The 12409-nt window shown below is 54.4% G+C and overlaps 4 protein-coding genes across 4 annotated transcripts; all 4 read left to right on the forward strand.

Moving 5' to 3' along the window:
• Positions 1-741: 741 nt before the first annotated feature.
• On the forward strand, positions 742-1955 carry CTAM01_14595 (uncharacterized protein; the record flags this gene model as incomplete). The annotated part of the gene is made up of 3 exons (XM_060530594.1): positions 742-1002; positions 1440-1562; positions 1674-1955. The coding sequence occupies 3 exons, from the start codon at positions 742-744 to the stop codon at positions 1953-1955; spliced, it is 666 nt and encodes a 221-aa protein (XP_060374850.1).
• A 2927-nt stretch (positions 1956-4882) lies between these two features.
• On the forward strand, positions 4883-6941 carry CTAM01_14596 (uncharacterized protein; the record flags this gene model as incomplete). Its single annotated transcript, XM_060530595.1, has 2 exons — positions 4883-5207; positions 5266-6941. The coding sequence occupies 2 exons, from the start codon at positions 4883-4885 to the stop codon at positions 6939-6941; spliced, it is 2001 nt and encodes a 666-aa protein (XP_060374851.1).
• Positions 6942-7932: 991 nt separating this feature from the next.
• CTAM01_14597 (Yip1 domain-containing protein) lies at positions 7933-8979 on the forward strand (the record flags this gene model as incomplete). The annotated part of the gene is made up of 3 exons (XM_060530596.1): positions 7933-8008; positions 8080-8656; positions 8730-8979. 3 exons carry the CDS (start codon positions 7933-7935, stop codon positions 8977-8979), a joined length of 903 nt encoding a protein of 300 aa, XP_060374852.1.
• A 1617-nt stretch (positions 8980-10596) lies between these two features.
• On the forward strand, positions 10597-12243 carry CTAM01_14598 (uncharacterized protein; the record flags this gene model as incomplete). Its single annotated transcript, XM_060530597.1, has 4 exons — positions 10597-10959; positions 11030-11651; positions 11699-12099; positions 12172-12243. 4 exons carry the CDS (start codon positions 10597-10599, stop codon positions 12241-12243), a joined length of 1458 nt encoding a protein of 485 aa, XP_060374853.1.
• Between the last annotated feature and the right edge of the window lie 166 nt (positions 12244-12409).

Consider the following 12409-nt stretch of genomic DNA (forward strand, 5'->3'; position numbering starts at 1 on the left):
ACGTCACGAACGGACATCGAGGGGCCCTGCGACTTTCAAAGAGACAGTCCAATTCTTCATCTGGTGAAGGAGAGGGGAACAAAATGAGTCTCGAGGCAAACAGGATAAAAGTGTCCAGTCGATATACACATTGCATATTCTCTAGTAAGGTACCTAGACATCGATAGCTACTTTCAAGATACTCCGTACGAGCGGCGCATACGTCTCGAGCCTCCAACGATCAACAGCTTCCCTCCACTTTGGGTGGTGTTCAGATAAACTTCTCTTCATCTAGCTCGAGTACGCTCAACATTGTTTGTGTTGACTCCGAACGTGTGCCAGAGTTACGTACGTTTGGCGGAAAAAAAAGAGATTGTGTTATTGACGATCTCATCTGTTGAAATTCAGGGGCCTGGGGCGACGGAAACATCCGTACGTAACGTCCTGGCAAGAACAACCCTCCGCATCTGACTTGGCAAGGACTGTGCACGAATATCCCCTCGGGTTTTCCGAAGAGGAAGAAGTCGTGATAATTACGAGCAGGTACAGTTTGAAGACATGGGCCACACGAGCTGTGGCTTTCGGACTGGCTCAGGGATCCTAGCAGTCGATCCCAACTGGTGAACCGGGTTCTGATGTCTTCACAGCTGTCAACTGAAGTCAGACATCAAGCTATGCCTAGCAGAGCATAGCGCCCTCCCCTGCCCGGACGCTCAACCCACACGGACGCCATTTTAGCCTTTTTCACTCCCGTTCACACGGATGACGGGCGGCCTGACGAGGAGACAGCAAGCGTCAGTGACGAGAGCTTGGGGAATGGAAACGGGCTCTGCTGCCCTGCAATTTCCATCGGCTGTCAGTTCGAATTGGGATAAAGGGCCGCGTTCTCGCAAGCTCTTCCCAAACAAGACAAGAACTGTCCGATCACCCCTGCGAGATCCCCAAACCCCATGTCTGCTTTCGATATCATGGACATGGGCATGGCAAAAGAAGTGGACAGCTCGACGCAGAAGCTCGCAGCTCGTTCGTCAACATGAGCTTGCTGTTGGTTTTGGATTTTCAAAATCGAATGATTGATGACGGAAGATTTTCTCTCATCTAGTGTACGGCAGCTTGTTCTCGAATGCGTGCAATTCCGCGAGGCGAAAGGCTATGCATCAACCCGCAGCATCGCCAATGCCCGGCGAAAATGTCGGGACTGACGCGGTTCGAGGGTGATCTTGCTCGGATTTCGGCTCGAAAGAGCAACAGACCAAGGTCCCAACTATCAAGTATGGATATATGGCGGCAATTTTAACAACTAGCCCGGCCCTCACTGCGCGAACCCATGCACACGCAGGTACCAGCGGCTGTTGTCTATCATCTATGCTCACTATTCGACAGTTCGACACCTCCGGATGGCGCTGGTTCCAATGGCAGCTGTTGGCAGACAGCTCGAGCGAGTCCATCCGCGTTCGAAAATGTTGACGCTCGATGCAGGACGTTGTATCCGGGCCATGTGGACAAGGATCTCAGGTTCCAGCTCTGCAATGTTTCTCAACGGTTTGTCTCAGCAGTACCTAGCCACCATTAAACGGCATGAAGTGAGTGTGCGGCCTGTCTCCAACGCGGCGTGGACGCTCGCACCGGGTAGTAGGCAACTTGGCACGTTGTGCGGCAACGATGCCTGCCTGACCTTGCACGATGTTCTGTAGATTGGTTACCCGCTCCTCCAGGAGCCAGGGTATAGACTGGAGGCTGGAGCTCAGTGTCGGAGACACATCAATCCCTCTGACATCCCATCCAAGCAGCCGGCAGAGTGTGTAACATTTAATCAATGTTCATCGGGTTCGCGGTTGAGTATGGCCGGGTCCCTCCGGGCGCAAGACTATGGGAATAGTATCCCGGTTCGAGAGTGTCTACCACTACTTGGTACATCACTTCATTTTGCCCGTTTTTGTCAGCCCTCCTCCCCTCGGCTGGGAGAGCAGACGTGACAAGCTGGGCTCTGATCATCATTGGTATGATTTGTTGACACAGCATTGCTGTGATGGAGGCGGCTCGACAATCCAAACATGGGCCAGGAAGGAGGATAAAAAAGAAAGAATAAAAAAAATGCGCCAGATATGAAAACAAGGAACGGGCATAGTTGCATTTTATTCTGCCCCGCTGTCAACGTCAATTGAATAAGCCCCCCCTCCCCCCATCAACAAGCGTTGCAGTCTCGGGGGCCTTCATAAAAAAAAGGTGGCTGTATTGGTCCGGACACCGAGTCGAGTTGCAGACGATCGCCGATTCCTCCGCTGCCACCATCTACGGATACCTTGGTAACAGAAAGCAGCATAGGGATGTTATCACACACGCTGTATCGTCGTCGAGGGACAGATGGAGTCTATACGTGTAGCTGGTTGGGACAGAACAGAGCAGCGCGGCACGGCGGGTAGTACGGACGTATGTAGGTCAGCTAACCGAAGCGATACTAGCTGAGCAGTCTTATTCCCTTATTTCCCATGGAGGCATGGATTGGCGAATCATACTGTGACATGGAGGACATAGCTCCAGCTGGGCTACGTATGAGCTTGGGGGGAAAGACACCCTCGAACCCCTGCCCCTGTCTTAGTGCCCTTTTATGGATATCCGTACACGGGCATACATTGCTAGACGTTGGGAAGTGCGGATACTGAGCTGATGGGTACTGCTCTGCCGCTTTGTGTTATCCAGAGAGTCTGTCACTCTGTGTAGGCACCAAAGTAGTTGTACTTTTTGGTCTGGGGGGATGGTGATACCCTGAAAGCGTGGCCCTGGCGCGAGAGAAGATGACCATGACCCAGGCAAGCCGCACGGCATCCGCAAGGATGGATGATGGATGATGGATGATGGCTACGTATGGAGCCTGGCACGTCTCTGAGTGTTCTGTCGGTCGAAGCTGCCCCCTGTGCCTGTGTATCCGTACCCGTAGCGGGGACCGGAGAGATACCTCGTCCAAGGGTATCCATCCGTCTGTCCTCTCTGTCTCGACTATCAAGTCTCATCTGTGTATCCCGTCCGTAAGGATACTGACACTCTGTAGCGCGCGGGCATGCTTTACGCACCCACATTTTGCTCAGCTACCGGGGGTTAAGTATTCGCAGGTGAAGGTTGACGTTGGAGAAGTCGACAGCCGTGTTCATGACCCTTGTGGTATCCATACTGCGTACGGAGACACAGTAGTCGAAGTCGTGGTGGTATCCATACATACTTCGCAGTCACACCTGGTGGTGCAAGACGATGGAGGGGGGTCTGGGCCCCGGGACCCTGTTCTGCTCAGCTGGGCCCTGTCACCTCAGTTCTCCTCACCAATCTTTTGCCCTATCCGTTTTTGCGAAACCCGAGTCGCTGGCTGACGGGGGGGGGAGTCTACTCCGTAGAGAGGAGGGGGGCGCTGTGCTGCAGACTCACTGATGAGAAGATGCGCGCTGCGGTGCAGTGCCGTCACAGAGCAGAGAGCAGAGAGCAGAGAGCAGAGAGCAGAGACGAAAGCAAAGCAAAGCAAAATGGAAGCAGAGGAGAAGAAGCCTCAGCGCAGAGAGCTGGACATCCCCCCCCGCCCTCCCTCCACCTCCACCTCACTCCCGTCCCCCCGCCGCCGCAGTCGCCGCCGCCGCAGCCTCTCTCTCTCTCAAATCACATTTGCCAAACCACTTGCCAAACGAGCTGTCATAAAAGATGCTCGCCTCCTCCGCCCATTTGCAATACCTACATGGCACTCCTTCAGATCTCCTCCTTCTTTTTTCTTCCTCCTCCTCCTCTCTCTCAGCCTTTACTACACTATTAGGTGTTTGTTCTCTCTGTCATTCTGGACCCAAACTTGAACAACCAACGGCATCCCGCAATCAACAAGCTACCCATCGTTTTCGCCACTAGCAGCTCGGCTCGTCCCAACTTATCTGACCTACCTTACCTTTTTTTTCATTTATTTTTTTACCTTGCCTGCTGCTTGAGTTAGTCTACCTACCTACCTACCTTACCTAGCTACCTGCAGCTACGGAGTACGGTACAGATACTACCTAGGTTGCATCTCCTCGCATACCCTCGACGTATTTCTTCGAGATTTCAGCCAACCTTCGTTCAACGTCCGAGTACATCCACTACGTCAGGTCATCTGTGTCTGCATGTACCTCAAACTCAGACTACCTTAACTTCGAGGAAACCGCGACGTTTACAACCCCCGCCAACGCCAAAAACCCTCCTTTACCACCACCACCACCACCACAAAACGGTCTCGTTCTGACCGGCTTGCGCCCTCTCCGCACTATCCATCAGCTTGGATATTCTACTACACCTCGACTTTCAGCCCCCCGTTTCTCCCTTCTGCAGTAAGCCGCACCGAGCTGCCAACTGTCACTTGAACACCTCCCGTCCGCTTTTTTCTCACTACGCATACCTGCCTGTGTACGACGCGACGCAATACCGTCCATACTCTGCACTCCTGCTACTCTGCGCCAGTCACATAAGTCGAGCCCGCCGTTTTCACAGCCCCAGCCACTCTATCGGTATAGCCCGTGAGAGTGAGACTGACAGCCTTCGCTTGCGAAGTAAAAGCGCAATCTGTGTCCCACGCCCAGCAAACCAGCGCGTACTACAGTCAACCACAATCTAAGAGAAACAATCGCTCAGCTCAGACCCGATTGATTCCCCAGACGTAGTAGAGCTACCGCTTGAGATAATCGAGCTTCTATTGGGCGCGGCCACTGGTTCGACGCCTTGCGGTATTGAGGATCCACCAGGCTCTCCGCGGCATTCAAGCATTCTCTTAAACCATACTCGGCTTACTTCGCAGCCGATTAAGACTCCGGACGACGTGCGAGAGAGACGGACGTAATTGCGATTCAATCGGACATATATCCCAGACCTTGTTTCAGCCACGAGCCAACTGTTCTTTGCCATGGAGCAAACGTTCATGACCATTCATTCCACGGACCCCAGCGCTGCCATATTATTCGTGTCCGACTCAGTCTACGACATACTGGGTTATACCCCCCAGGAAGTGCAGGGAAAATCATGCTTTGACTTCTTTCACCCCGACGAGGTACCCTTCGCTCGCTCTATTCACAGTCGCGGTGTCTTGCTGGACAAGGCAGCCGTGCTTCACTATGCTCGCATCATGGCCCGCGATGGCCAGTGGGTGAGCTGCGAATGCTGCTTCACTGTCGTCCACGATGTCTTGGTTGCCTGTACCAGTATTTATCGACGGGACGAAAAGAGTCACAGTAAGCGAACACACTTCAGCCTCACCTTCAATTCATTCTCATGCTAATGTCGTGACAGGACGAGCCGTCGAAGCACCTCAGATCCGTCGGTTGTTCTCAAGCTCCCCTCGGGATCCTCGTTACCACATGCTGGAGCATCTCTCACCCAAATTCAGAATGCCTCCCGTGGAACGCGAGCCCCGCGCAGCTCTCATCCTCAATAGGTTCACCCGCACTCTGACCGTCATGTTCGCCACCAATGCAGTCTCGTCGATTCTTGGCGTTAGACCCGACCAGATCAAAGACAAGAGCTTTTATGAGTGCATACAGGAGAACTGCCTACCGGACGCCATTCGCTGCTTGGAAAGTGCAAAGGCTAATGACTCGATTGCCTACTTGAGGTTCTGGTACAGAGATCCCCGTCGACCTGAGGATTTTGACGATGAGGAGGGAGACGAAGAGCACAACAGCGGAAACTCCAGTGACTCTGATGGCGGAGGCGTCCAACTCGATGGCCGCATGGATATTGACGATGATGACGGCCCTGTCATCAAACAAGAAGACCAAGGTCGTCCGGATATGTCGAACCACAGCTCTGCGAACCAAACAGCGACTACAAACGCCTCTGGCTCGAGCAACGAGACGCAGAACACTGCAGCTACCTCCGCCCCTTCGGCCGACGGATCAGCCGCCCAGGCATCGACGCCCGCGGAACCCCTGCGCAACCGCCGCCGGGAACCACCCCAGGCCTTTGAGCTCGAAGCCGTCGTATCATGCACGTCCGACGGTCTTGTCGTCGTCATTCGCAGAGCGCGCCCACCAATTCCGGCACCTCACCCGCCATTGGTTGTCCCAACTTACACCAATGGTCTCTTTGCGGCGCCTTGGGGTCATCATCCCATCCGGCCTCAAGTCCCCCAGGAATCCCTTTACAATTTCAGACCTCCTCTCATGCCTCAGTACATGCCTTTGCAAGACAACGTCATGGCTGCTGGGGGCCCACCTGTAGACCATCTCATGAGCTCCATCAGAGATGTTGCCGTTTTCGCCTGGGCATTGGTGGGAATCAATGGCAATCTCGCGACATACACGCGAGGCATGCCGCGCGGCGAGTCTATACCAGATAGTGGCCTCCCTATATGGGATCCCAATGCTGGGAGTGCTTCTTTACATGGACCGGAAAACCAGGCGGTTCGCCGATGGACGCAATACGACAAGGAAAAGACGTTTGGTCCGCCCTCGGCGGCATACCGACAGTCATACAACCAAGGCATACCATCCGGGTATAGCCATGTGCCTCAGATGGGCAGCTACATCTACTCTCAGCCGGCGCCGCCCACGTGGCCCAGCTTACAGCCTGCCTACACATCGGCATATGACCCCTACTCAAGGAACAACCACCATCGAGAACAGCAGCATCAGCATCATCAACCGCAGCCTCATTACGACTACCAGCCTGGTCGTCAACAGCATCAACCACAGTCACAGGGTTTCGATCAACGAGGAGCGCTGCAGAATCAGCCATGGGGCGAGATACCCCCACCGTACAACGGCCAAGGCCAGGCGAACGGCCATTCCAATGGGCATGCTGGCGGGCATTCGAACGGACAGCCCAATGGCCAGTCCAACGGGCAGGCTAATGGGCAGGCTAACGGCCAGTCCAACGGACATATTGACGGGAATTCCGGCAATGGTTCAAATGGATCGGCAGGGCCAAATGATCCATCTCATGGTTATCGCTACCCATGGCAGTAGTTGAATCACTCGGACTCGGGAGACGACAGTATGTGGGTGGCCATCTCACACTGATCGGAGCGCATTGGCGAACTCCAAACGAACAGAATGTGATCAATTTGGGAAATTTAAGTAGGCAGGAGGTTTTTTGAACCTTTTCCAAGGAAGTCAGTAGTGATTGATGACGGTAAGGGGGGGGAGGGGGGAATTGGGGAGGGTTTCCCCTCTGACAAAGAGGACATGAAAAGGGGTTGTGTGTACCAGGCATCGGCGTTCCGCGTTTTACTAGAAACGGACGGTAAAAATGAAAAGATACCCCGCGAGGCGAAATGGAGGCCATCGAGCTCGCAAAGGAGGAGAATATTCGTATATAGAATGTTTTGCAGTAGGGTTGCTTGCTGGCTCGGTTTTCTTCTTTTTTTTGGGCGTATTCATCCAAACTAGGTAATTCAGGGCAACATTATCCAGCTCGCGTCCGAACTCTATGTTAAACGATGGTCCATGATTGTGTAGCTAGGTTTGATGTCGAAATGTATCCGGATATGAACCTCAGCATTGACGGCTACAGGCGCATCAATGGACAAGAAGGGAATCCACATTGGAATCCGGGCTTGAGGCTTGCGGCGGGTTCTCCGCACAGCACGGAGTGGGGTCAACGCGTTGGACGGTGCGGACGGGAGGGCCTTCTCTGGCCAGTTAGCGATGGCGTGGCATCATGTGGATCGGGGATGCGGATCTCTTTTTTTCCGATCCAAGGGAGCTTGGACCACCTATTAGTGCTTCGCTGGAGGAAACCGTGGAGTCTACCTTATCCCAGGAGTCGCAAGCTGCTACGTACGTCAATTAGATCCAGAAAGTCACCATCCCATCTCGGAAACTTGAAAGTGCAGAGCAACTTGCAATTCAACCCTAACGATATCCACGAACACATTTCACGTACTCCCTTCTTGGCCATTACGAAGGACGAAGACACGACAATAGTGTTGTTTGTCAAATTACACGAGTTACAGCCATGGCATCTACGAGCAAACGAGACGATTATGCCAACCCTCCCTTGCCTGACGACGACTTGATTGACCCTGATGATGGTAAGCTTTCAACATGAGAATGTAATATTCTGACCAAGCGATGGCAAGCTAACATTTCATCTGTCATGAAGCTGATCTAGATGATTTCGACGACCCCCTCGGCAACACATCCTCGCGCCAGCCATTGACGGGCAACATCGGCTCGAGCTCCTCCTCCTCCTCGCGGCCACTGAACGAGAACGCCTGGACGTCACGCATACCCGGCGAGGACCGCGCCGCGCCGCAAAACACAATCGACGAGTCCGTTTGGGACACGCTCCGCCGCGATCTCCTCGCCGTCTGGGCCAAGATGAGGGAGGTGCTGTACCCCAAGTACCTGCTTGGCGGCACCATGTTCGACGCCGACGGTCTGCGCGGCGCGTACGCCAACATACGTGGCGCAGGCATCTCGGGCGCCCGGGAGGAGCTCACGGGCCTGGCGAGCCGCTTCATGGACTCGGAGGCGCTGCTGTCGCAGAATAACATGACGCCCGGCCTGCGAGACTGGGATCTCTGGGGCCCGCTCATCTTTTGCCTGCTCCTCAGTCTCTTGCTCAGCTTCAATGCTAGGGCGGATCAGAAGGATGTTGTGTTCAGCGGTGTCTTTGCCATGATTTGGATTGGAGAGGCTGTGGTGACGTTGCAGATTAAGCTGTTGGGAGGAAGCATGTGAGTTGAACCGTTCCCCCTTGTCGCTCTTTGTGTTGTGTGTGTGTCAGCGAATACTAACAAACCACTATAGCTCTTTCGCGCAGAGTGTCTGCATCATAGGATACACTCTCTTCCCCTTAGTGATTGCGGCACTCCTCTCTGCTTTTGGCATCCCGACCGTGGTCCGAGTCCCCGTGTACCTCGTCCTTGTCGCGTGGTCTCTGGCGGCAGGCGTCAGCATCTTGGGGGGCAGTGGTGTGGTCAAGAACCGCGTTGGAATCGCCGTGTACCCGCTCTTCGTCTTCTACCTCGGCCTGGGCTGCCTCTGCTTCATCAGCTGAGCTGCGACGACGACGACGACAAGGTCGCAAGTCGGAGCCAAAGGGGGCCGATTTGTCTGGAACGGTTGAGAGATGTACTGTAAATGTGGCCTTGGCGAGGGTCTAAGGCGCACACTGTATTCTAGATATCCATGTTGTGCTACTCATCCTCGGGATGGTGGCGGGCCAATGAATGAGAATGGGCGTTTGATTTTCTGCTGTGAAGCGTCCTCCTGTCTCGCGATGACTCCGCGTGCGCCGCCGTACCCGAATTGTCTTTGGCTAAAATGTTCTAAGAGGGGAAGCAGTTCCCAGCGGAACATGTCGTGTAGTGGGAATGGTTTTAAGTCCAAGCCATTTCACTCACTAGGTGCTTGTTAGACAAACCCAGGTCATGAACCAAAGGCACAGGAAGACCAGATTCTAGCTGCAAGCGGCGTCGGTAGTTGCCGCTAGAATGTCACCTGCATTGCCCTTTTTGGACAGCCACACCACCAAACCGCAGGGCCATTCATCTGACACCTCAGACGAGCGGCCCTGAAGGTCGTCGGAGGCGGGGAACCCCCACCGTTGGTACGGTACAGTACAGTGTAAGGTACCACCTCAGAAACACCAGACCTCGACTTTTGAAGTCTAAAGTACCCCTCACTTTCCAGTCCACGTAGCTAAGTTGCAGTGAGGTCCTTGATATATTGAATAGCCCAGCTTGGGATATTGCGGTAGGGTGGCCGTATAAGTGTGTGTAATAACAAATGAATAAAGAAAAACCCTTGGGAAACCAAGACAGAACAAAGATTCAGAGGTAGCGAGTTTCTCGGGTATGGATAGGAAGTTCTAGCCCATCTCAAAGGCAAAGGGCGCTAATGCATGCCGCCATGGGCCCAATGGAATTCAACCTGCCCGTGGACGAGCTGAGATGAGGGTGGGCTCTTTTTTTTCTCTCTCGTCTGGCCAGCGTCGTGCCGTCGTCTTATCCGAGCCCGGAGCGCACCGAATGATTGGATAGATTAACTCAAGCGGGAGTCGGCCCCGTCCAATTATTTCCCATCTCAGTGACCAACGTCAAATCCCTCCGCGAAAGACGAGAACCATACACTTGCAGGTTACTGGCCTGAGCCTGTTGTCACCGCATCCCGCTCCCACCTGTATCGCGCCTACCTTGCCTTTTAGTGAGTGTGTACTAGGTGTACTATACTGAACCGCACTGCACTGCAGCAACATCGTAGCACCTCCACTACCTGGACTACCTTACCTTGCTAAGGTAGACATTTCTCAACCACAACCTTAACCCCCAAACGCCAGTCGCGCGACACCACCGACCCCAGAACCCAGAAACGCGGACCTCGGTGTTCTTACCCTGTCAACGACCCGGTTACTATTGCTCTCGTCGTGGAGACGAGTTTTGGTCTTTTGCAACAGCAACTGCGAACTTTTTTCCCTTTCTTGCCTTTTTTGGCCTCCCGTCTGCGCGGCAATACCCATTTGCCAGCAAATTCCACGCTACTGAACTACACCGATTTTGCTCCATCGTTGGCAAAAGTCGGGCACAGAGAACCTCCGCACCCACCACCCAGCGACGAACGAGCGTATACGGCGACGCAAAACCCGACTCCAACAGGAACGGCACCTATAATCACCATGGCCGACAATCCCCAGCCGGGCAGTCCCAAGTCGGACCCGATCGACGCAAAGGAGGACGCCGAGACCGCCGCTGCCCGCAAAGAACTGAAGCACACGGCCATCTCAGAGAAGGCGGAGGGAGCCACCACCGATACGACGCCTTCGGGATCGCAGAACGAGGACCACAAGGACCACGTCTCGTCGCCCAAGAAGAAGCGGGCGCACGACCAGCTGGACGAGGACAAGGACGCCGACGAGGCCGACGTCAAGAGCGTCGCCTCGAGCGACTCGGCCAAGGACAGGGCTTCGCGGCTGGAGCCGGAGAAGAAGAGGCATAGGGACGAAGTTGCCGGCTCTGGTGACGCTGCGGCCGATTCCCCTGTAGGCTTTTGACCTTGACGCATCTGGCGTTTGCCGTGCATACATACTGACGCTGTTTCGCTTCCCGTAGGCGCCACCGACTACCGATACAAAGACGACAGAGAGTGCCGCAACAGAAGCAGCTACGTCACAGGATTCTGCAAAGGACGAGAAGAAGGGAACATCGAGTTCTGCGTTTGCTAATTCTGGCTTCGCTAAATTGGCGGCGTCGAGTGCCTCCCCCTTTGGTTCGCTAGGAAGTGCGACCAAGGGAAGTGTCTTTGGCAGCGGAGCCAAGGCTGGCGCGTCACCTTTTGGCGGTCTATCTCCATCCAAGCCTGATGCCGCCGCCCCGGCTCCTACCCCCACCCTCAGCTTTGGTGGTGCCGGCTCAGCCTCGTCGCCTTTTGCCAGCGTTAAGCCCGCCGGCGCAAATGGCGGTTTCGGCTCAGTGTTTGGCAGTGCCTTTGGCGGCGGTCTAGGCGGTAAACCGCTGTCGAGCTTCGCCAAGACGGGCGAGTCTTCTTTTAAGACTGAGAAGGCTGCCAAGCCATTCGGAGCGCCTGACAGCGACGCGGAAGACGACAACGATGACGAGACTGAAGGCGATGCCGATGGACCCTCAGAGTCTGGCGACAAGGACGAAAAGGAAGAGTCCGACAAGGAAGATATCAAGGCCGGGGACGATAAGAAACGTACTAAGCTGCAGAAGAGTAAGAAGGCGTTCTCCATTCCGGGAAGTTATACTGACGTGTTATAGTTACTGTCGACGACGGCGAGGCTGGAGAGGCTACTATAGTCCAGGTCAGAGCCAAGATATTCTACCTGGAAAAGGAGGTTGGCTGGAAGGAGCGCGGATCTGGTATGCTCAAGATCAACGTTCCCGAGGCGTGTGTCCAGTTCGACGAAGGCGGTCTGCCGATACCTGGCTCCTTTGATGCATCGGCCTTGGAAGACTTGGAAGATCCCGAGGCTGGCGAGAGCAGAGGCAGCAAGGTACCTCGTCTCATTATGAGACAAGATCAGACTCACAGGATACTACTGAACACGGTCATTCTGCCGGCGATGCAGTTCCAGGAAAAGGCGACGTTGAAGAGCGTTGGTGTCATGTTCACGGCCTTTGAAGGCGCGGAGGCTAAGCCAGTGAGCGTTCATGTGAGAGTATGTGGTCCCCTCCCCTACACCCATGACCAAAGTACGAGATGATTTGATTTACTAATTCGTCACGCATAGCTGAGCGCCGCTAGTGCAAAGTCATTCCTGAACGAGGTTGGAATGGTGCAGAGAGAGCTCTTGAGCAACTGAGTGTATCCATACCGACATTTCCCACGTGGGTTTGAGATAGCCGGCGGCGTTAATGGTCGCCTATATATGCCTGTTCAACAAGCAAGGGCGAATGCACATCACTATAAAGGGAGAGCCGGTGCGAGCATCTCCGGAGACCGTCTGGAGGCCTTTGGCTACCTTAGAG

This window comes from Colletotrichum tamarilloi, assembly GCF_030869305.1.
Source record: "Colletotrichum tamarilloi strain Tom-12 chromosome Unknown Scaffold_127.1, whole genome shotgun sequence".
NCBI lineage: Eukaryota > Fungi > Ascomycota > Sordariomycetes > Glomerellales > Glomerellaceae > Colletotrichum > Colletotrichum tamarilloi.